Source organism: Natator depressus, chromosome 24 (assembly GCF_965152275.1).
Source record: "Natator depressus isolate rNatDep1 chromosome 24, rNatDep2.hap1, whole genome shotgun sequence".
NCBI classification, from domain to species: domain Eukaryota; kingdom Metazoa; phylum Chordata; order Testudines; family Cheloniidae; genus Natator; species Natator depressus.
In genome coordinates, this window is record NC_134257.1 from 14,088,673 (window position 1) to 14,110,828 (window position 22,156).

At 54.5% G+C, this 22,156-nt stretch overlaps 1 protein-coding gene across 1 annotated transcript in view; it reads right to left on the reverse strand.

The window, feature by feature from the left end:
* The window catches only part of LOC141977512 (uncharacterized), a 147,954-nt gene that overhangs the window by 34,115 nt on the left and 91,683 nt on the right, over nt 1–22,156 (reverse strand). The window contains exons 42-57 of the mRNA XM_074939030.1: nt 20,497–21,058; nt 18,926–19,521; nt 17,861–18,434; nt 16,693–16,892; nt 16,153–16,294; nt 15,251–15,582; nt 13,382–13,955; nt 11,426–12,024; nt 9,415–9,976; nt 7,844–8,439; nt 6,779–7,352; nt 5,611–5,810; nt 5,071–5,212; nt 4,169–4,500; nt 2,300–2,873; nt 344–942 (exon numbers count right to left, since the gene is read on the reverse strand). Of these exons, the coding sequence (XP_074795131.1) occupies nt 344–942; nt 2,300–2,873; nt 4,169–4,500; nt 5,071–5,212; nt 5,611–5,810; nt 6,779–7,352; nt 7,844–8,439; nt 9,415–9,976; nt 11,426–12,024; nt 13,382–13,955; nt 15,251–15,582; nt 16,153–16,294; nt 16,693–16,892; nt 17,861–18,434; nt 18,926–19,521; nt 20,497–21,058 (7,158 nt within the window). The remainder of the gene's footprint in view (nt 1–343; nt 943–2,299; nt 2,874–4,168; nt 4,501–5,070; nt 5,213–5,610; nt 5,811–6,778; nt 7,353–7,843; nt 8,440–9,414; nt 9,977–11,425; nt 12,025–13,381; nt 13,956–15,250; nt 15,583–16,152; nt 16,295–16,692; nt 16,893–17,860; nt 18,435–18,925; nt 19,522–20,496; nt 21,059–22,156) is intronic.

A 22,156-nucleotide genomic window follows, 5' to 3' on the forward strand; every position in this document is an offset into this window, starting at 1 on the left:
AGTTGAAAGCAGCTATCAAATCCCCCCTCATTCTTCTCTTCCGCAGACTAAACAATCCCAGTTCCCTCAGCCTCTCCTCATAAGTCATGTGTTCCAGTCCCCTAATCATTTTTCTTGCCCCCCGCTGGACGTTTTCCAATTTTTCCACATCCTTCTTGTAGTGTGGGGCCCAAAACTGGACACTAGTACTCCAGATGAGGCCTCACCAATATCGAATAGAGGGGAACGATCACGTCCCTCGATCTGCTGGCAATGCCCCTACTTATACAGCCCAAAACGCCATTGGCCTTCTTGGCAACAAGGGCACACTGTTGACTGTAGTCCTGTGGCTCTCCGTCCCTACCTTGATCTTGCGGGGATATTGCTGGCTGACAGTGATGTTTCTACCGTAGACCTCCAAGGTCACCGCTTTGGTGTAGGACACGGCCTTGCTGCCGCGGTTGTTATTCTCCACCTTGATGTTGAATGGGGTGAGCGTGGGGTCCACAGAGCAGACCCCAGCCAGCTGGTAGATGCAGGTGCCCATGAAATCGTACTTTTTCCCGTCGAAGGTGGTGTAGTGAGGGTCTCCGGAGGCCGTGCAGGTGGAGTAGCTGGTTGGGGAGCAGCCACGGACCCCGTTCATCACGGCGCATCTCTCGCTGGCCTTGCAGCCGGTCTCCTGGCAAAGCACCATGCCCAAGCTGGGATCACATCTGCACCGAGAGCGGCAGTTCTCATCGGCCCAGAACTCCTCGTTGGGTTTGTAGTAGCGGCCGTTGTAGTCACAGCCACAGCTCTCCACGGGGACACACTGGCCGGCACTCAGCACATAACCGTTGTCACACTGGCAGGTCTCCACGCAGGGCTCCTGGCAGGAGGAGTTGGCGGTATGGTCGGAGCAGCTGGCCGGGCAGGCGTTCCCACAGGCCTCGTAGTGGCTGTTCTCAGGGCAGGGCAGGACTGGGAGGGGGTCAGAGAGGGGGAGATTTAACATCACAGGAAATGAACTAAAAACACCTGCTTAGATGCAGCAAGAGCTAGAGAGAAATTCTAATGTGCAATCGGCATCCTCTATATCACAGGCCCGATGTACAAGCAGCCACACGAAGGCCACCTCTGGAGTACAGCACAGGGAACAACCCCCTTGGGCAAAGGAGAGCAGGGAAATGCTCTCTTTGTATAGAAAATCCAAGAAAATCTGCAAAGTGCACCCAGAGCAGATGAGACCTCACTTGTCAAGGCCTCCTCTGGAGCCCCGCCCACGCCAGATGACCTCAGACTCAGCACACGTCCCGTGAAAGTGGAAAGACTCAGGAGATCCTACTGGGTTGGCACCCTGTATTTTCAGATAGTATTTCGGATGGGTCCATCTTTCCATCGCTTTCTGATCCATCCCTCTCTTCCAGCCACTTCACCCACCAAATCCATCCCGCTTTTCTCTTCTTCACTTACATCCCTCTTACACAATGCTGAACACCCCTTCTTTGAAGTGCGGAAGTGAGATTTTCTTTACGTTACATTGTAATAAATCTTTGTCGTTGCCTCCATCTAATTGACGTGTACATCCAGGAGTATCTATATCTGTCTAATCTAGAACCTAATCATAGAAGCATAGAATATCAAGCTTGGAAGGAACCTCAGGAGGTCATCTAGTCCAACCCCCTGCTCAAAGCAGGACCAATCCCCCAAGTTTTGCCCCCGAAATGGCCCCCTCAAGGATTGAACTCACAACCCTGGGTTTAGCAGGCCAATGCTCAAACCACTGAGCTATCCCTCCCCCACGTTTAGCCAGCCGTCCCTCTGGCTCAGCATCCAATCGACCAATCTTGACCTCTAATTGACTTTATCTCCCCGTGCACCTAATCCATTCATCCATCCATTAAATCTCTTTATCTCTCTATCCATCGAACCCACCTATCCATCTATTACACCCATTTAATCTCTCCATCCATTTTATCCACGTATCCTCCACTGAATCTATTTAACCACCCAATCCATCTAATCCATCTACCAATCTATGAAACCTGTTTCATCTCCCTATTCATCTAATCCATCCTCCTAACAATATTTGGAGACTCTTCCTTTCTCTCATCTAATCCAATCTATGAAAACCATGTGTCCATCGATTCTCAATCTAGCTAGTCTCTTATAGGGACTTCTCAAGCCCACATCCCCATGGTGTATAGTTGCCAAGGTGCAGGATCTAGGCCTGGTGTCTGTCCTGACACTCCGCCCACTGGCCATCTCCTCAAGCAGCACAGTAACTCTAGTCTAATTGCTGCTTTTCTCAATAAAAAAAAAAAACCACCGAGCTCACCGCAGCCGGACGGTGTCCTCCAGTCATAGACGGTGATGCCCTGTTTCTTGCAGATGGCTGCGTAGGCCTCCAGCGCCTGGCACAGGATGTTCTTGGCTCCCCCGTTCAGACACACGTCATAGATGCAGCTGTCAAAAATGTCCTTGGGGCTCACTTTGCTGTGACACTCTCTGAAGGGCCCTCCTGGTTTTTTGCTGATCATACCACAGTATTCGTCGCCCCTGTAGATCTTCTGCTTGCTCTCATCGCACGCTGGGCATGTCCCTTTGCAATCATCCCAGCAGAAAGGGTCCCGGTCTTTGACTTTCCAGCTCCTGGCCCACTCCACGATGGAAGAGACTCGGGTGCCGTTGGGTGACGTCATGTCATCTCCACGGTTTTGGTTGAAGTTCCCACAAAGGCCGCCCATGGCCCCATAATAGCTGCTGGGGAGGGTGATGATCAGGTGCCAATTCCAGTCATACGACACCTGCAGACCAAAGTCTGTCCGCAGGATAGCACTGAGACCGCTCTGGTAGAGCTTGATTTTACCGTCTTCCAGGGTCACCGGCAAGCTGGTGGTCACGTCATTGATCTAGAGATAGGAGGAAAGAACCGACGGTTATTTCTCTTTTCATCTCACCTCTTACAAGAGTTCTGCTCCTCTGGGACAAGAAAGATTAGAAAGCCCCAGTTAAGCACTTGAGTCCTCAGAGATCAAATGTTCTCTGTCCAGGGGATCTGGCTGTGGAATGAATTCCCAGTGCAGATTAGATAAATCCAGAGTGTGACCTGGACTCCCCTTTAATAAAGCTTCCCGACAAGAACGACAATGATATTCACAGCTTGAAACCCGCCCAACTCACCACAAAATCCTACTGCAAGTGGAGATTTTTCTACCCCAAAAAGAGGAGAAAAGCCAGAAGCTCCATGGATTGGAGCAGACAGTTTACTCTGGCCAGTACATGTTATGTAGAGGATGGTTGGCTCCTATGGTGATGGGCGGCAGTACAAAACCAAAGAGCTAGAGAGAGAGAGCGAGAGAGTTGTGGAAGGAAGACAGGAACCGCTTAGCCTGTGCGGCCTGGAGGGACCCCGCGACATGGGGAGACTGGTAGAACAAGAGTTCTGGGGGACCTAGGCTGACTGGGGGATCCTATGTGGTCCATGGAGGCAAGATTGCCCAGGTGATTTGGGAGGGCCCAGGTGCCTGGAGCAGATCATTTTAAATCGGTTCATTTCTCGCTTATTCCGTTCTCTTTTGGAATGTTGTCATTTTCGATCTTGTTTCTTTTCATGGCCACTTTGAGATCACAAAAAGGGGATTTTCTTTCTGATAATCTGGAAACATTTCTATTTTAAAATTTCTAAATATCATTTCTTTTTTTAAAAAAAAAACCTATTTCAAAATGAAGGACCTGATTCAGCAGAAATTCTTGAAAAAGAAACAAACAAAAGTACTGGCCCATTTGTATAAATGGAAGAAAAGAGATGTTGACATTTTCCAAAAGAAAATTGGTCTTCAACCAGCACAGAGAGATAGATAGCTGTGTATGGGGATGGTTGGATGGATCGATGGAGAAAAAGCAGATGTGTATGGTGATAGATTGAGAAATGGCTTGATGTGTATGGGCTGGGTGGAGAGAAAGAGAGATGTGTATGGGGACAAACAGAGGGACGGATAGATGTGTATCCTGACAGATGGATTGACAGATTTGTCTTGGACTGGACGGTAAGATGGATGCATATGTATGGGGAAGGAGAGACAGAGATATAGACAGACGGGTATGCGGATGGATGGATGGATAGGTAGATGTGTATGGGCATGGATGTACCTATATTTTTATTCCAAATGTAAGCTCTCCAATCATTTTTGCACTTTGTACTCACTCTGATTTTCCCAACTTCCTTCTTGTAGATGGAGATGTTGTAGCCATAGACGTAGATGTTGGTCAGGCGCACGTAGGAGACAGCCTGGTTGCCTCCCCTGTTGTCGTTCTTCTCATCGACGGTGAAGGGCACCAGGGTGTTGTCGCTCCCGCAGTACTTGGCCAGGGTGTAGGTGCAGGTGCCCTGGAAGTTGAAGTTCAGCCCGTCGAAGGTGTGATAGTGCGGGTCCCCCCAGCCCCAGCAGGTTCCAATGAAGTTGGGAACGCACATCGCACGGCCGTTCTGGACCTTGCACGTCTCCTTGGCCCGACATGTCAGGACTTTGCAGGGATCTGAAAGGAGAGAAATCCCAGCAATCCGGGAGAGTGAGGGCTAGGGGGGCAGGGGAGCTCGGTTCAGCACAGGCCCAGTTACCCACCCAAAGCCATTCGGAAGAGGGGCCAAACAGAGAGGAGTCAACGGGAGATGGTTTCCTGTAAAAGCTCTGCCTGAGTAGGGATTAAGTAAATAGGTCGAGTAAGGACCTCAACCTTTGACCAAAGCGGCAGGCCCAGAGGATACTTTTCTTTTCCTCTTGACAGTCAAGTGCCTGGTCCAAAGCCCAGGAGAGAATCAATGACTTGATTTGACATAGCCTGCCGCCCAGCCCATAGGCTCCAACCCAGAGAACCCACCATGTAACCTACCCCCACCCCTCCCAGAGCTGTGAATAGAACCCAGGAGTCCGGGCTCGCAAACCCCCCTGCTCTAACCACTAGTCCCCACTCGCTTCCTAGATCTAAGCATGGAAACTCTACTCTGCGCCAGCTCCTCAGCTGTCCTGACTCCACTGAGGCTGCTCTAAGGACTCTCTATCTCTACCTTCACCTCTCTTCTTGTTTAACTCTTGCACTCTCTTTCACCTCTGTTGATGCATTGCATGACTCCGTCTCTGATCTGACAGGTTTCATCCCTGGTGCAGCTGTGGGCTTCACAGGTCACCCCTTGGGCAGGAGTGCAGGTGCAGCTTTGCTGGCACTTGTTGGTCAGAACCGTCTCATTAGGCTGTTTGAAAAAAGGGAAAAGAACACAATGGAGCCCGGGCAAAGGTAGTTTTTCAGTGCGGAGATGTTCATTTACAGGGAGGCCATATCTGGGACTAGAACTGAGTGTCTTATCTCCCAGTCCGCAGCCGCTCTACTCCACTTGGCACGACTGCCTTCCCGCAGCTGGGGAGAGAACCGAGGAGTCCTGACTTCCAGCTCCCTGCTCTAACCACTAGACTCCACCGCCCTTCCACAGACACGGTTCATGGAACCAGGATTGTGCCATTAGTGCCTTTCAACAGAGATTCATGTATTGCCATTGGCAACCGACAATGGTCTGATCCAACATGGCTGATGAGAGCAGGGCGGGAAGGAAGTGACTGGATAGGAGTTAATACCCCAGCAGGGGGGCGGTACCTTGTAATATATCCCCTTCTTGAAGCACCCACAGCTCTGCAGAGCCACGCAGCCCTGGCCATCGAAGAGGAAGCCGTCGTCGCACTGGCAGCCTTCGGCGCAGGTGTCTGGGCACTTCCTGGCGTCGGTGATCCTGGCACAGGTGGTGGTGCAGAGGTCGGCGCACACCTCGTAGTGACTGTTGGCCGGGCAGCGCAGAGCTAAAGCAGAGAAAGAAGCAATTGATGGCTGGAGAGATCTCAGCCCACAACTTAGAGCAGGGGCGGGCAAACTTTTTGGCCGGAGGGCGGCGTCGGGTTTTGGAAATTGTATGGAGGGCTGGTTAGGGGAGGGGGGCGTGGCCCGGACGCCACCCGCTATCCACGCCCCCCTGCTTCTGGTCACCTGACGCCCCCCTCCCACCTCAGACTCCTGCCCCATCCAACCTCCCCTGTTCCCTGACGGCCACCTTGGGACTCCTGCCCCATCCACCCACCCCTTCTCCCTGTCCCCTGACTGCCCCCAGATCCCCCGTCCCTGACTGACCCCTGCCGCCCCATCCAACCCCCCCTCCTTCATGACTCCCTCCCCCTGAGACCCCTGCCCCCATTCAACCCCCCTGTTCCCCGCCTTCTGACTGCCCCGACCCCTATCCACACTGCTACCCCCAACCACCACCTCGAACTCCCCTCCCACTATCCAACCCCCCGGCTCCCTGCCCCCTTACCGCGCTGCCTGGCTGCCAGTGCTACAGCCACACACAGCGCAGCCCGGCTGGAGCCAGCCACACACAGCGCAGCACAGAGACCGGGTCAGGCCAGGCTCCGCAGCTACGCTGCCCCAGGAGCTCACCGCCCGGCCTCCCAGAGCATGGCGCCGGGCAAGCCTCCCGGACCAGGAGCTCAGGGGCCAGGCAGGAGGGTCCAGCGGGCCGGGTGTGGCCCACAGGCCGTAGTTTGCCCACCTCAGGCTCAGAGGGACAGACATGAAGGAGAGGAGAATCTGACGGGGACGAGAGGACCAGGTCACCTTTATAAGGGAACATGACCTTGTTGGTTCCCACCCAAAGGAGTCTCTGAAGAAGCCCAGAGGCCTGGAATGAGATACCTAGAATCGCTCTCCCCGCCCCCCAGCGGGAGGGGAGCGAGTGGGATAGGCCCTTGTGCTACACCAGCATCGCGGCACTTACGGCAGAAGGAGGCGCTCCTCCAGGGCTGGATGGGGGCCCCGGCCTCTTGGCAGGCCGTCACGTAGCTGTGGATGCTCTGGCACAGGACCTGGGAGTCCCCGTTGCCCAAGCACACATCATACAGGCAGTTGTTGAAATACACGCTGGGGCTGACCGCGCCGTGGCAGGAGGCGAAGGGGCCGTCGGGGGCCGTGAGCAGCCCGCAGTAGTTGCGCTGTTTGAAGAACTCCTTCTTCGTCTCCTTGCAGACCGGGCAGCTGTTCCCGACGCATCCGTCCTCACAGGCCGCCCCCGGGATCGGGACTTTCCAGGCGGAACCAAAGGCTGCCACGTTAGGGGCCGCGCTGCCATCGGGGAGCAGGAACTCGTCGTCCCGACGCCCGTTGTAGTTCCCGCACAGGCCGCACGTCTGGCCCTGGTAGTTCCCTGGGACAGTGACTCTGGCATGGTAAACCAGGTCGTAGCTCACGGTGAGGCCGAAGTCAGTTTGCACAAGGACGTTCCCGCCGTGCTGATATGCTCGGAGCTGCCCATCGGCCACGATCACAGGCAGGTTGTGGAACACCCCGTCCACCTGGAAGACACAGAGTATTCCCTGTGAACCGGGGCAGTGGATGTTGTCGGGGTGGGCTATGGGCACAAGATAGGGTCTCAATGACACCTGGGCAAATCTGTTGTGACTCCACTGAACTCAATTAAATTATGGCCATTTCTGATCTCACTGACCCTAAGGGAAATCCAGGGTCACCTGTTCCAGTGTAATGGCATCAGGGCCCAGTTTTGATCTCTGATCCCTGGGCTTACTCTGCAATCATCCACTGAGCGTAATATGCTGAGGGCTGCATTATGTTCTCACTTGTCCCAGAGAAAATCCAGAGCGATTCTGCTTTCTTCAGTGGGATGCCTCTAAACTGGCACTGGTGCCAGTAAGGTCAGGATCAGAACCTGAATGTCTGACCCCTCCTGCCTGTGCGCTCCTAATGAGTGACCCAGGAGACAAGTGCCCCTTGCATTGCCACATCAGTGGGGCTGCCCCGTTGCAGGAACATCTTGAGCAGGACTTACCATGACGAGCCCCTTCCTGTTCTGCAGCAGGGTAAGCGTGAGCCCGTAGACCTCCACGGACACCAGCTTGGTGACAGACACCTTGCCATTGCCCCAGGGCTTGTTCTCCACCTTCACGGAAAAGGATGTCAGGTTCCCGGCATCAGCGCAGGTCTTGGCCAGGATGTAGGTGCAGGTGCCTTGGAAATCGAAGGCGACTCCGTCAAAGGAGAGGTAGTGGGGGTCTCCGGCAGCAGAACACGTTGCAGATCCGACAGGGTGGCATTTCCGGACGCCATCCGCCACCTTGCACTGCTCGTTGGCTCCACAGGAGGCCTCCCGACACTGGACGACCCCGTTGTCTTGGCACCGGCACTGCTCCCAGCAGGAGGCGCTGGAGTAGAACACCTCTCCCTTCCTGTAGTACGTGCCCTGGTGCACACAGCCGCACTGCGCGATGGGGACGCACCGGTCTCCGCTCAGGAGGAACCCGGCATCGCAGAAACACCCTTCAGCACAGGGGGCATCGCAGCCGTCTGGCGCCGAGAGCCCGTGGCAGGTGGCAGGGCAGCCGCTCCCACAGAGCTCGTAGTGGAAGTTACTGGGGCAGGTGGGACCTGTAGGAGAAGGGCAGAGGGAACGTGCAGATGGCCGTGAGAGAAAGCTTCTTAAATTAATGCACCACAAGAAGAAAATGTGCAGGTATCACTTACAATCGTGTTGTTCGCGGGAACTGGGAGCCAAAACTCCTGGGTTCTAGTCATGGTTCAGGGCGGGAAGTGGGGTTCCCTGGCTTAGAGCAGGGAGGGCTGGGAGCCAGGACTGCTAGGTTCTGTCATTGGCTCTGGGGGGACAGTGGCATCTAGTGGTTAAAAGCAGGGGAGATTAGCACTCAGGACTCCTGGGTTCTATTCCCTGCTGTGAGCAGTCAAAGGGATCTAGCAAATCAGAGCTGGAGGGCTTGCAATCAGGTTTTCTGGGTTCTATTGACAGCTCTGGGAAGGGATTAGGATCTAGTAGCTTCGTCCCAGAAGGGCTGGGAGTCAGGACTCCGGGGTTTTCTTTCTGACTCTTGGCGGGGCGTTTGGTCTAGTGGTAAGAGCTGCAGACAAGGGGACATGTTGCAAGTTGAGTCCCAAATTCTGGAGTGGGCTGCTGTGTAACGTTTAGTGATGGAGGACTGGGAGTCAGGATAACTGGCTTCTGCCACTGGCTTCTCGGGTGACTCTGAGTTACTTGCTTTAGTTCTTTCGGTGTCCGTTTTCCTGCACCCTGACGGGAAGGACAACTAGAGGGTTGGACTAGATGACCTCCTGAGGTCCCTTCCAACCCTGATATTCTATGATTCTAGTGTTGGCAAAGTATTTCCAACCCCTGGGAGACAGGTGCCAGCAAGGAGACAGGATTACATTGCTATAGCACAAAGATAAAGCAAAGCTGAGTAGGTGACCTTTACGGTTGGCAACACTACCGCAAGCTGATAGGTGTGTAAGGCCAGAGACACACGGCTGAGCCCTTCTGAGCCCCTGCAGAGGGTGCTGCACATGGAGACTAGCCAGTCCTGAAAGCAGATTCTAGTAGGCGACACTCACTGCAGAATGAGGCCGATCTCCACTGCCCTATCCGGATGCCCCTGGCCTGGCAGGCCGTTACGTAGGCGCTGATGGCACTGCAGAGAGCATCCCGGAGACCCTTGTACTGGCAGGTGTCAAAGACGCAGTCGTCGAAGAAAGGGGCTGGGTCGATGACTCCGTGGCACTCTCTGAACGGTCCGTCCCCTCTGCTGATGACCCCGCAGTACCGATCTCCCTTGTAGGGTTGTCTCTGAGCCTCACTGCAGACCAGGCACTTCCCGGTGCAGCTGTCTGAGCAGCCCGGGACCTCCCCCACCTTCCAGCTCTCTGCGAACTGGACGGCGTTGGCTGCCCGTCTCCCGTCTCTCATGGTCAGGTCGTCACTGGCAGTTTGGTTGTTGTCACCGCACAGGCCGCAGAGGGCGTTGGCGTAGGTGTTGGGCACAGTGACCCGGACCAGGCTCCCGTCGAAGGTCACCCTCAGCGCAAAGGCGGTCTTGATGAGGACTTGGGCTCCGCTCACGTAAGCCTGTAGCTTCTCCTCATGGTAGAAAGGCAGGGCCACAAAGACTCCGTCCACCTGGAACAGACGCGGCAGGGCCGGGGGTTAATTTTGAATGAATACTGCAGGCAGAAGGTGGGGACTCAGGACTCCTAGGTTTTATTCTTGGCTCGGGGAGGGGTGGGGAAAGGAAGGGAAGGGAAGAAATGGGGTGGGGCCGAGTGGCTTTGAGCAGGGGAGGCTGGGAGCCAGGACTCCTGGGGTCTATCCCCCATTCTGGGAGAGGAGTGAGATCTGGTGGGTTAGAGCAGAGGGGGATGGGAATCAGGATTCCTGGCTCCTATCCTCAACTCTGGGAGGGCAGTGGTTGGAGCACGGTGGCTGGGAGCTAGGACTCCTGGGTTCTAACCCCAGCTCTGGTCAGGGAGTGGGGTCTAGCGATGAGAGCAGCTTTGCAGGACAGGTTCACAAAGAGCCTGTCTATCTGGAACACACGTCTTGGGGATGGTCTGAATTCCCAATTACACGAAGGCCTGCTCTACACTAGTAAATTAGGTCAGTATCACTATCGCTCCGGGGTGTGAAAACTCCACACCCCTGACCCACGCAGTTAAACTGACCTGACCCCTGCTGTAGACGTTGCTAGGTCAACGGGAGAATTCTCCCGTCAACCTAGCGAGTGCCTCTTGTGAAGGTGTCCTGCCCTATATATTCACAAAGAGGCACTCAGTTCCTTCCCACACACCCACCACCAGCTCAGTGTACAATGGACGCAGGTCTCATTTCTGCAACGGGGAGAGAAATAATGGGTAATGTATCATCAACAGCAAGAGTTCCTGCTCACAGCTCCCCGAGAAGTCATAGAATCATAGAATATCAAGGTTGGAAGGGACCTCAGGAGGTCATCTAGTCCAACCCGCTGCTCAAAGCAGGACCAATCCCCAACTAAATCATCCCAGCCAGGGCTTTGTCAAGCCTGACCTTAAAAGCTTCTAAGGAAGGAGATTCCACCACCTCTCGAGGTAACGCATTCCAGTGTTTCACCACCCTCCTAGTAAAAACGTTTTTCCTAATAGCCAAACTAAACCTCCCCCACTGCAACTTGAGACCATTACTCCTTGTTCTGTCATCTGCTACCGCTGAGAACAGTCTAGAGCCATCCTCTTTGGAACCTCCTTTCAGGTAGTTGAAAGCAGCTATCAAATCCCCCCTCATTCTTCTCTTCCGCAGACTAAACAATCCCAGTTCCCTCAGCCTCTCCTCATAAGTCATGTGTTCCAGTCCCCTAATCATTTTTCTTGCCCCCCGCTGGACGTTTTCCAATTTTTCCACATCCTTCTTGTAGTGTGGGGCCCAAAACTGGACACTAGTACTCCAGATGAGGCCTCACCAATATCGAATAGAGGGGAACGATCACGTCCCTCGATCTGCTGGCAATGCCCCTACTTATACAGCCCAAAACGCCATTGGCCTTCTTGGCAACAAGGGCACACTGTTGACTGTAGTCCTGTGGCTCTCCGTCCCTACCTTGATCTTGCGGGGATATTGCTGGCTGACAGTGATGTTTCTACCGTAGACCTCCAAGGTCACCGCTTTGGTGTAGGACACGGCCTTGCTGCCGCGGTTGTTATTCTCCACCTTGATGTTGAATGGGGTGAGCGTGGGGTCCACAGAGCAGACCCCAGCCAGCTGGTAGATGCAGGTGCCCATGAAATCGTACTTTTTCCCGTCGAAGGTGGTGTAGTGAGGGTCTCCGGAGGCCGTGCAGGTGGAGTAGCTGGTTGGGGAGCAGCCACGGACCCCGTTCATCACGGCGCATCTCTCGCTGGCCTTGCAGCCGGTCTCCTGGCAAAGCACCATGCCCAAGCTGGGATCACATCTGCACCGAGAGCGGCAGTTCTCATCGGCCCAGAACTCCTCGTTGGGTTTGTAGTAGCGGCCGTTGTAGTCACAGCCACAGCTCTCCACGGGGACACACTGGCCGGCACTCAGCACATAACCGTTGTCACACTGGCAGGTCTCCACGCAGGGCTCCTGGCAGGAGGAGTTGGCGGTATGGTCGGAGCAGCTGGCCGGGCAGGCGTTCCCACAGGCCTCGTAGTGGCTGTTCTCAGGGCAGGGCAGGACTGGGAGGGGGTCAGAGAGGGGGAGATTTAACATCACAGGAAATGAACTAAAAACACCTGCTTAGATGCAGCAAGAGCTAGAGAGAAATTCTAATGTGCAATCGGCATCCTCTATATCACAGGCCCGATGTACAAGCAGCCACACGAAGGCCACCTCTGGAGTACAGCACAGGGAACAACCCCCTTGGGCAAAGGAGAGCAGGGAAATGCTCTCTTTGTATAGAAAATCCAAGAAAATCTGCAAAGTGCACCCAGAGCAGATGAGACCTCACTTGTCAAGGCCTCCTCTGGAGCCCCGCCCACGCCAGATGACCTCAGACTCAGCACACGTCCCGTGAAAGTGGAAAGACTCAGGAGATCCTACTGGGTTGGCACCCTGTATTTTCAGATAGTATTTCGGATGGGTCCATCTTTCCATCGCTTTCTGATCCATCCCTCTCTTCCAGCCACTTCACCCACCAAATCCATCCCGCTTTTCTCTTCTTCACTTACATCCCTCTTACACAATGCTGAACACCCCTTCTTTGAAGTGCGGAAGTGAGATTTTCTTTACGTTACATTGTAATAAATCTTTGTCGTTGCCTCCATCTAATTGACGTGTACATCCAGGAGTATCTATATCTGTCTAATCTAGAACCTAATCATAGAAGCATAGAATATCAAGCTTGGAAGGAACCTCAGGAGGTCATCTAGTCCAACCCCCTGCTCAAAGCAGGACCAATCCCCCAAGTTTTGCCCCCGAAATGGCCCCCTCAAGGATTGAACTCACAACCCTGGGTTTAGCAGGCCAATGCTCAAACCACTGAGCTATCCCTCCCCCACGTTTAGCCAGCCGTCCCTCTGGCTCAGCATCCAATCGACCAATCTTGACCTCTAATTGACTTTATCTCCCCGTGCACCTAATCCATTCATCCATCCATTAAATCTCTTTATCTCTCTATCCATCGAACCCACCTATCCATCTATTACACCCATTTAATCTCTCCATCCATTTTATCCACGTATCCTCCACTGAATCTATTTAACCACCCAATCCATCTAATCCATCTACCAATCTATGAAACCTGTTTCATCTCCCTATTCATCTAATCCATCCTCCTAACAATATTTGGAGACTCTTCCTTTCTCTCATCTAATCCAATCTATGAAAACCATGTGTCCATCGATTCTCAATCTAGCTAGTCTCTTATAGGGACTTCTCAAGCCCACATCCCCATGGTGTATAGTTGCCAAGGTGCAGGATCTAGGCCTGGTGTCTGTCCTGACACTCCACCCACTGGCCATCTCCTCAAGCAGCACAGTAACTCTAGTCTAATTGCTGCTTTTCTCAATAAAAAAAAAAAACCACCGAGCTCACCGCAGCCGGACGGTGTCCTCCAGTCATAGACGGTGATGCCCTGTTTCTTGCAGATGGCTGCGTAGGCCTCCAGCGCCTGGCACAGGATGTTCTTGGCTCCCCCGTTCAGACACACGTCATAGATGCAGCTGTCAAAAATGTCCTTGGGGCTCACTTTGCTGTGACACTCTCTGAAGGGCCCTCCTGGTTTTTTGCTGATCATACCACAGTATTCGTCGCCCCTGTAGATCTTCTGCTTGCTCTCATCGCACGCTGGGCATGTCCCTTTGCAATCATCCCAGCAGAAAGGGTCCCGGTCTTTGACTTTCCAGCTCCTGGCCCACTCCACGATGGAAGAGACTCGGGTGCCGTTGGGTGACGTCATGTCATCTCCACGGTTTTGGTTGAAGTTCCCACAAAGGCCGCCCATGGCCCCATAATAGCTGCTGGGGAGGGTGATGATCAGGTGCCAATTCCAGTCATACGACACCTGCAGACCAAAGTCTGTCCGCAGGATAGCACTGAGACCGCTCTGGTAGAGCTTGATTTTACCGTCTTCCAGGGTCACCGGCAAGCTGGTGGTCACGTCATTGATCTAGAGATAGGAGGAAAGAACCGACGGTTATTTCTCTTTTCATCTCACCTCTTACAAGAGTTCTGCTCCTCTGGGACAAGAAAGATTAGAAAGCCCCAGTTAAGCACTTGAGTCCTCAGAGATCAAATGTTCTCTGTCCAGGGGATCTGGCTGTGGAATGAATTCCCAGTGCAGATTAGATAAATCCAGAGTGTGACCTGGACTCCCCTTTAATAAAGCTTCCCGACAAGAACGACAATGATATTCACAGCTTGAAACCCGCCCAACTCACCACAAAGTCCTACTGCAAGTGGAGATTTTTCTACCCCAAAAAGAGGAGAAAAGCCAGAAGCTCCATGGATTGGAGCAGACAGTTTACTCTGGCCAGTACATGTTATGTAGAGGATGGTTGGCTCCTATGGTGATGGGCGGCAGTACAAAACCAAAGAGCTAGAGAGAGAGAGCGAGAGAGTTGTGGAAGGAAGACAGGAACCGCTTAGCCTGTGCGGCCTGGAGGGACCCCGCGACATGGGGAGACTGGTAGAACAAGAGTTCTGGGGGACCTAGGCTGACTGGGGGATCCTATGTGGTCCATGGAGGCAAGATTGCCCAGGTGATTTGGGAGGGCCCAGGTGCCTGGAGCAGATCATTTTAAATCGGTTCATTTCTCGCTTATTCCGTTCTCTTTTGGAATGTTGTCATTTTCGATCTTGTTTCTTTTCATGGCCACTTTGAGATCACAAAAAGGGGATTTTCTTTCTGATAATCTGGAAACATTTCTATTTTAAAATTTCTAAATATCATTTCTTTTTTTAAAAAAAAAACCTATTTCAAAATGAAGGACCTGATTCAGCAGAAATTCTTGAAAAAGAAACAAACAAAAGTACTGGCCCATTTGTATAAATGGAAGAAAAGAGATGTTGACATTTTCCAAAAGAAAATTGGTCTTCAACCAGCACAGAGAGATAGATAGCTGTGTATGGGGATGGTTGGATGGATCGATGGAGAAAAAGCAGATGTGTATGGTGATAGATTGAGAAATGGCTTGATGTGTATGGGCTGGGTGGAGAGAAAGAGAGATGTGTATGGGGACAAACAGAGGGACGGATAGATGTGTATCCTGACAGATGGATTGACAGATTTGTCTTGGACTGGACGGTAAGATGGATGCATATGTATGGGGAAGGAGAGACAGAGATATAGACAGACGGGTATGCGGATGGATGGATGGATAGGTAGATGTGTATGGGCATGGATGTACCTATATTTTTATTCCAAATGTAAGCTCTCCAATCATTTTTGCACTTTGTACTCACTCTGATTTTCCCAACTTCCTTCTTGTAGATGGAGATGTTGTAGCCATAGACGTAGATGTTGGTCAGGCGCACGTAGGAGACAGCCTGGTTGCCTCCCCTGTTGTCGTTCTTCTCATCGACGGTGAAGGGCACCAGGGTGTTGTCGCTCCCGCAGTACTTGGCCAGGGTGTAGGTGCAGGTGCCCTGGAAGTTGAAGTTCAGCCCGTCGAAGGTGTGATAGTGCGGGTCCCCCCAGCCCCAGCAGGTTCCAATGAAGTTGGGAACGCACATCGCACGGCCGTTCTGGACCTTGCACGTCTCCTTGGCCCGACATGTCAGGACTTTGCAGGGATCTGAAAGGAGAGAAATCCCAGCAATCCGGGAGAGTGAGGGCTAGGGGGGCAGGGGAGCTCGGTTCAGCACAGGCCCAGTTACCCACCCAAAGCCATTCGGAAGAGGGGCCAAACAGAGAGGAGTCAACGGGAGATGGTTTCCTGTAAAAGCTCTGCCTGAGTAGGGATTAAGTAAATAGGTCGAGTAAGGACCTCAACCTTTGACCAAAGCGGCAGGCCCAGAGGATACTTTTCTTTTCCTCTTGACAGTCAAGTGCCTGGTCCAAAGCCCAGGAGAGAATCAATGACTTGATTTGACATAGCCTGCCGCCCAGCCCATAGGCTCCAACCCAGAGAACCCACCATGTAACCTACCCCCACCCCTCCCAGAGCTGTGAATAGAACCCAGGAGTCCGGGCTCGCAAACCCCCCTGCTCTAACCACTAGTCCCCACTCGCTTCCTAGATCTAAGCATGGAAACTCTACTCTGCGCCAGCTCCTCAGCTGTCCTGACTCCACTGAGGCTGCTCTAAGGACTCTCTATCTCTACCTTCACCTCTCTTCTTGTTTAACTCTTGCACTCTCTTTCACCTCTGTTGATGCATTGCATGACTCCGTCTCTGATCTGACAGGTTTCATCCCTGGTGCAGCTGTGGGCTTCACAGGTCACCCCTTGGGCAGGAGTGCAGGTGCAGCTTTGCTGGCACTTGTTGGTCAGAACCGTCTCATTAGGCTGTTTGAAAAAAGGGAAAAGAACACAATGGAGCCCGGGCAAAGGTAGTTTTTCAGTGCGGAGATGTTCATTTACAGGGAGGCCATATCTGGGACTAGAACTGAGTGTCTTATCTCCCAGTCCGCAGCCGCTCTACTCCACTTGGCACGACTGCCTTCCCGCAGCTGGGGAGAGAACCGAGGAGTCCTGACTTCCAGCTCCCTGCTCTAACCACTAGACTCCACCGCCCTTCCACAGACACGGTTCATGGAACCAGGATTGTGCCATTAGTGCCTTTCAACAGAGATTCATGTATTGCCATTGGCAACCGACAATGGTCTGATCCAACATGGCTGATGAGAGCAGGGCGGGAAGGAAGTGACTGGATAGGAGTTAATACCCCAGCAGGGGGGCGGTACCTTGTAATATATCCCCTTCTTGAAGCACCCACAGCTCTGCAGAGCCACGCAGCCCTGGCCATCGAAGAGGAAGCCGTCGTCGCACTGGCAGCCTTCGGCGCAGGTGTCTGGGCACTTCCTGGCGTCGGTGATCCTGGCACAGGTGGTGGTGCAGAGGTCGGCGCACACCTCGTAGTGACTGTTGGCCGGGCAGCGCAGAGCTAAAGCAGAGAAAGAAGCAATTGATGGCTGGAGAGATCTCAGCCCACAACTTAGAGCAGGGGCGGGCAAACTTTTTGGCCGGAGGGCGGCGTCGGGTTTTGGAAATTGTATGGAGGGCTGGTTAGGGGAGGGGGGCGTGGCCCGGACGCCACCCGCTATCCACGCCCCCCTGCTTCTGGTCACCTGACGCCCCCCTCCCACCTCAGACTCCTGCCCCATCCAACCTCCCCTGTTCCCTGACGGCCACCTTGGGACTCCTGCCCCATCCACCCACCCCTTCTCCCTGTCCCCTGACTGCCCCCAGATCCCCCGTCCCTGACTGACCCCTGCCGCCCCATCCAACCCCCCCTCCTTCATGACTCCCTCCCCCTGAGACCCCTGCCCCCATTCAACCCCCCTGTTCCCCGCCTTCTGACTGCCCCGACCCCTATCCACACTGCTACCCCCAACCACCACCTCGAACTCCCCTCCCACTATCCAACCCCCCGGCTCCCTGCCCCCTTACCGCGCTGCCTGGCTGCCAGTGCTACAGCCACACACAGCGCAGCCCGGCTGGAGCCAGCCACACACAGCGCAGCACAGAGACCGGGTCAGGCCAGGCTCCGCAGCTACGCTGCCCCAGGAGCTCACCGCCCGGCCTCCCAGAGCATGGCGCCGGGCAAGCCTCCCGGGCCAGGAGCTCAGGGGCCAGGCAGGAGGGTCCAGCGGGCCGGGTGTGGCCCACAGGCCGTAGTTTGCCCACCTCAGGCTCAGAGGGACAGACATGAAGGAGAGGAGAATCTGACGGGGACGAGAGGACCAGGTCACCTTTATAAGGGAACATGACCTTGTTGGTTCCCACCCAAAGGAGTCTCTGAAGAAGCCCAGAGGCCTGGAATGAGATACCTAGAATCGCTCTCCCCGCCCCCCAGCGGGAGGGGAGCGAGTGGGATAGGCCCTTGTGCTACACCAGCATCGCGGCACTTACGGCAGAAGGAGGCGCTCCTCCAGGGCTGGATGGGGGCCCCGGCCTCTTGGCAGGCCGTCACGTAGCTGTGGATGCTCTGGCACAGGACCTGGGAGTCCCCGTTGCCCAAGCACACATCATACAGGCAGTTGTTGAAATACACGCTGGGGCTGACCGCGCCGTGGCAGGAGGCGAAGGGGCCGTCGGGGGCCGTGAGCAGCCCGCAGTAGTTGCGCTGTTTGAAGAACTCCTTCTTCGTCTCCTTGCAGACCGGGCAGCTGTTCCCGACGCATCCGTCCTCACAGGCCGCCCCCGGGATCGGGACTTTCCAGGCGGAACCAAAGGCTGCCACGTTAGGGGCCGCGCTGCCATCGGGGAGCAGGAACTCGTCGTCCCGACGCCCGTTGTAGTTCCCGCACAGGCCGCACGTCTGGCCCTGGTAGTTCCCTGGGACAGTGACTCTGGCATGGTAAACCAGGTCGTAGCTCACGGTGAGGCCGAAGTCAGTTTGCACAAGGACGTTCCCGCCGTGCTGATATGCTCGGAGCTGCCCATCGGCCACGATCACAGGCAGGTTGTGGAACACCCCGTCCACCTGGAAGACACAGAGTATTCCCTGTGAACCGGGGCAGTGGATGTTGTCGGGGTGGGCTATGGGCACAAGATAGGGTCTCAATGACACCTGGGCAAATCTGTTGTGACTCCACTGAACTCAATTAAATTATGGCCATTTCTGATCTCACTGACCCTAAGGGAAATCCAGGGTCACCTGTTCCAGTGTAATGGCATCAGGGCCCAGTTTTGATCTCTGATCCCTGGGCTTACTCTGCAATCATCCACTGAGCGTAATATGCTGAGGGCTGCATTATGTTCTCACTTGTCCCAGAGAAAATCCAGAGCGATTCTGCTTTCTTCAGTGGGATGCCTCTAAACTGGCACTGGTGCCAGTAAGGTCAGGATCAGAACCTGAATGTCTGACCCCTCCTGCCTGTGCGCTCCTAATGAGTGACCCAGGAGACAAGTGCCCCTTGCATTGCCACATCAGTGGGGCTGCCCCGTTGCAGGAACATCTTGAGCAGGACTTACCATGACGAGCCCCTTCCTGTTCTGCAGCAGGGTAAGCGTGAGCCCGTAGACCTCCACGGACACCAGCTTGGTGACAGACACCTTGCCATTGCCCCAGGGCTTGTTCTCCACCTTCACGGAAAAGGATGTCAGGTTCCCGGCATCAGCGCAGGTCTTGGCCAGGATGTAGGTGCAGGTGCCTTGGAAATCGAAGGCGACTCCGTCAAAGGAGAGGTAGTGGGGGTCTCCGGCAGCAGAACACGTTGCAGATCCGACAGGGTGGCATTTCCGGACGCCATCCGCCACCTTGCACTGCTCGTTGGCTCCACAGGAGGCCTCCCGACACTGGACGACCCCGTTGTCTTGGCACCGGCACTGCTCCCAGCAGGAGGCGCTGGAGTAGAACACCTCTCCCTTCCTGTAGTACGTGCCCTGGTGCACACAGCCGCACTGCGCGATGGGGACGCACCGGTCTCCGCTCAGGAGGAACCCGGCATCGCAGAAACACCCTTCAGCACAGGGGGCATCGCAGCCGTCTGGCGCCGAGAGCCCGTGGCAGGTGGCAGGGCAGCCGCTCCCACAGAGCTCGTAGTGGAAGTTACTGGGGCAGGTGGGACCTGTAGGAGAAGGGCAGAGGGAACGTGCAGATGGCCGTGAGAGAAAGCTTCTTAAATTAATGCACCACAAGAAGAAAATGTGCAGGTATCACTTACAATTGTGTTGTTCGCGGGAACTGGGAGCCAAAACTCCTGGGTTCTAGTCATGGTTCAGGGCGGGAAGTGGGGTTCCCTGGCTTAGAGCAGGGAGGGCTGGGAGCCAGGACTGCTAGGTTCTGTCATTGGCTCTGGGGGGACAGTGGCATCTAGTGGTTAAAAGCAGGGGAGATTAGCACTCAGGACTCCTGGGTTCTATTCCCTGCTGTGAGCAGTCAAAGGGATCTAGCAAATCAGAGCTGGAGGGCTTGCAATCAGGTTTTCTGGGTTCTATTGACAGCTCTGGGAAGGGATTAGGATCTAGTAGCTTCGTCCCAGAAGGGCTGGGAGTCAGGACTCCGGGGTTTTCTTTCTGACTCTTGGCGGGGCGTTTGGTCTAGTGGTAAGAGCTGCAGACAAGGGGACATGTTGCAAGTTGAGTCCCAAATTCTGGAGTGGGCTGCTGTGTAACGTTTAGTGATGGAGGACTGGGAGTCAGGATAACTGGCTTCTGCCACTGGCTTCTCGGGTGACTCTGAGTTACTTGCTTTAGTTCTTTCGGTGTCCGTTTTCCTGCACCCTGACGGGAAGGACAACTAGAGGGTTGGACTAGATGACCTCCTGAGGTCCCTTCCAACCCTGATATTCTATGATTCTAGTGTTGGCAAAGTATTTCCAACCCCTGGGAGACAGGTGCCAGCAAGGAGACAGGATTACATTGCTATAGCACAAAGATAAAGCAAAGCTGAGTAGGTGACCTTTACGGTTGGCAACACTACCGCAAGCTGATAGGTGTGTAAGGCCAGAGACACACGGCTGAGCCCTTCTGAGCCCCTGCAGAGGGTGCTGCACATGGAGACTAGCCAGTCCTGAAAGCAGATTCTAGTAGGCGACACTCACTGCAGAATGAGGCCGATCTCCACTGCCCTATCCGGATGCCCCTGGCCTGGCAGGCCGTCACGTAGGCGCTGATGGCACTGCAGAGAGCATCCCGGAGACCCTTGTACTGGCAGGTGTCAAAGACGCAGTCGTCGAAGAAAGGGGCTGGGTCGATGACTCCGTGGCACTCTCTGAACGGTCCGTCCCCTCTGCTGATGACCCCGCAGTACCGATCTCCCTTGTAGGGTTGTCTCTGAGCCTCACTGCAGACCAGGCACTTCCCGGTGCAGCTGTCTGAGCAGCCCGGGACCTCCCCCACCTTCCAGCTCTCTGCGAACTGGACGGCGTTGGCTGCCCGTCTCCCGTCTCTCATGGTCAGGTCGTCACTGGCAGTTTGGTTGTTGTCACCGCACAGGCCGCAGAGGGCGTTGGCGTAGGTGTTGGGCACAGTGACCCGGACCAGGCTCCCGTCGAAGGTCACCCTCAGCGCAAAGGCGGTCTTGATGAGGACTTGGGCTCCGCTCACGTAAGCCTGTAGCTTCTCCTCATGGTAGAAAGGCAGGGCCACAAAGACTCCGTCCACCTGGAACAGACGCGGCAGGGCCGGGGGTTAATTTTGAATGAATACTGCAGGCAGAAGGTGGGGACTCAGGACTCCTAGGTTTTATTCTTGGCTCGGGGAGGGGTGGGGAAAGGAAGGGAAGGGAAGAAATGGGGTGGGGCCGAGTGGCTTTGAGCAGGGGAGGCTGGGAGCCAGGACTCCTGGGGTCTATCCCCCATTCTGGGAGAGGAGTGAGATCTGGTGGGTTAGAGCAGAGGGGGATGGGAATCAGGATTCCTGGCTCCTATCCTCAACTCTGGGAGGGCAGTGGTTGGAGCACGGTGGCTGGGAGCTAGGACTCCTGGGTTCTAACCCCAGCTCTGGTCAGGGAGTGGGGTCTAGCGATGAGAGCAGCTTTGCAGGACAGGTTCACAAAGAGCCTGTCTATCTGGAACACACGTCTTGGGGATGGTCTGAATTCCCAATTACACGAAGGCCTGCTCTACACTAGTAAATTAGGTCAGTATCACTATCGCTCCGGGGTGTGAAAACTCCACACCCCTGACCCACGCAGTTAAACTGACCTGACTCCTGCTGTAGACGTTGCTAGGTCAACGGGAGAATTCTCCCGTCAACCTAGCGAGTGCCTCTTGTGAAGGTGTCTTACCTACACCAATGGGAGAACGCCTGCCATTGGCATTGGCAGCCTCCTCACTGAAGCGCCGCAGCTACGGCAAGTCCATTGTGCCACATTAGCCGTTTATTTGGAAACAGCCCTAAGACTCTCTCACACCCCTTTGGCAGTGTAAATGCAGTTGACTCCAACTTTCTGCTGTCAGATACATGGAAAGGGCCTTCGCGCAACAGGAGTCAGGATCAAGTACTTTAGTGGAGGAAGCTTTTAGGGTGTTGATTCCCCTGGAGTCAATGGGGCCAGATCCCCAGCTGGTGGGAATTGGCCGTAGCTCCTGTGGAGGGAATGGGACCCGATCCCCAGCTAAAGGAGTGAGGCAGCTGAATGCACAGCAGTTACAGTGGCAAAACGGCCCTGATGGGGAGGAGAAAATCCTGCCCTATATATTCACAAAGAGGCACTCAGTTCCTTCCCACACACCCACCACCAGCTCAGTGTACAATGGA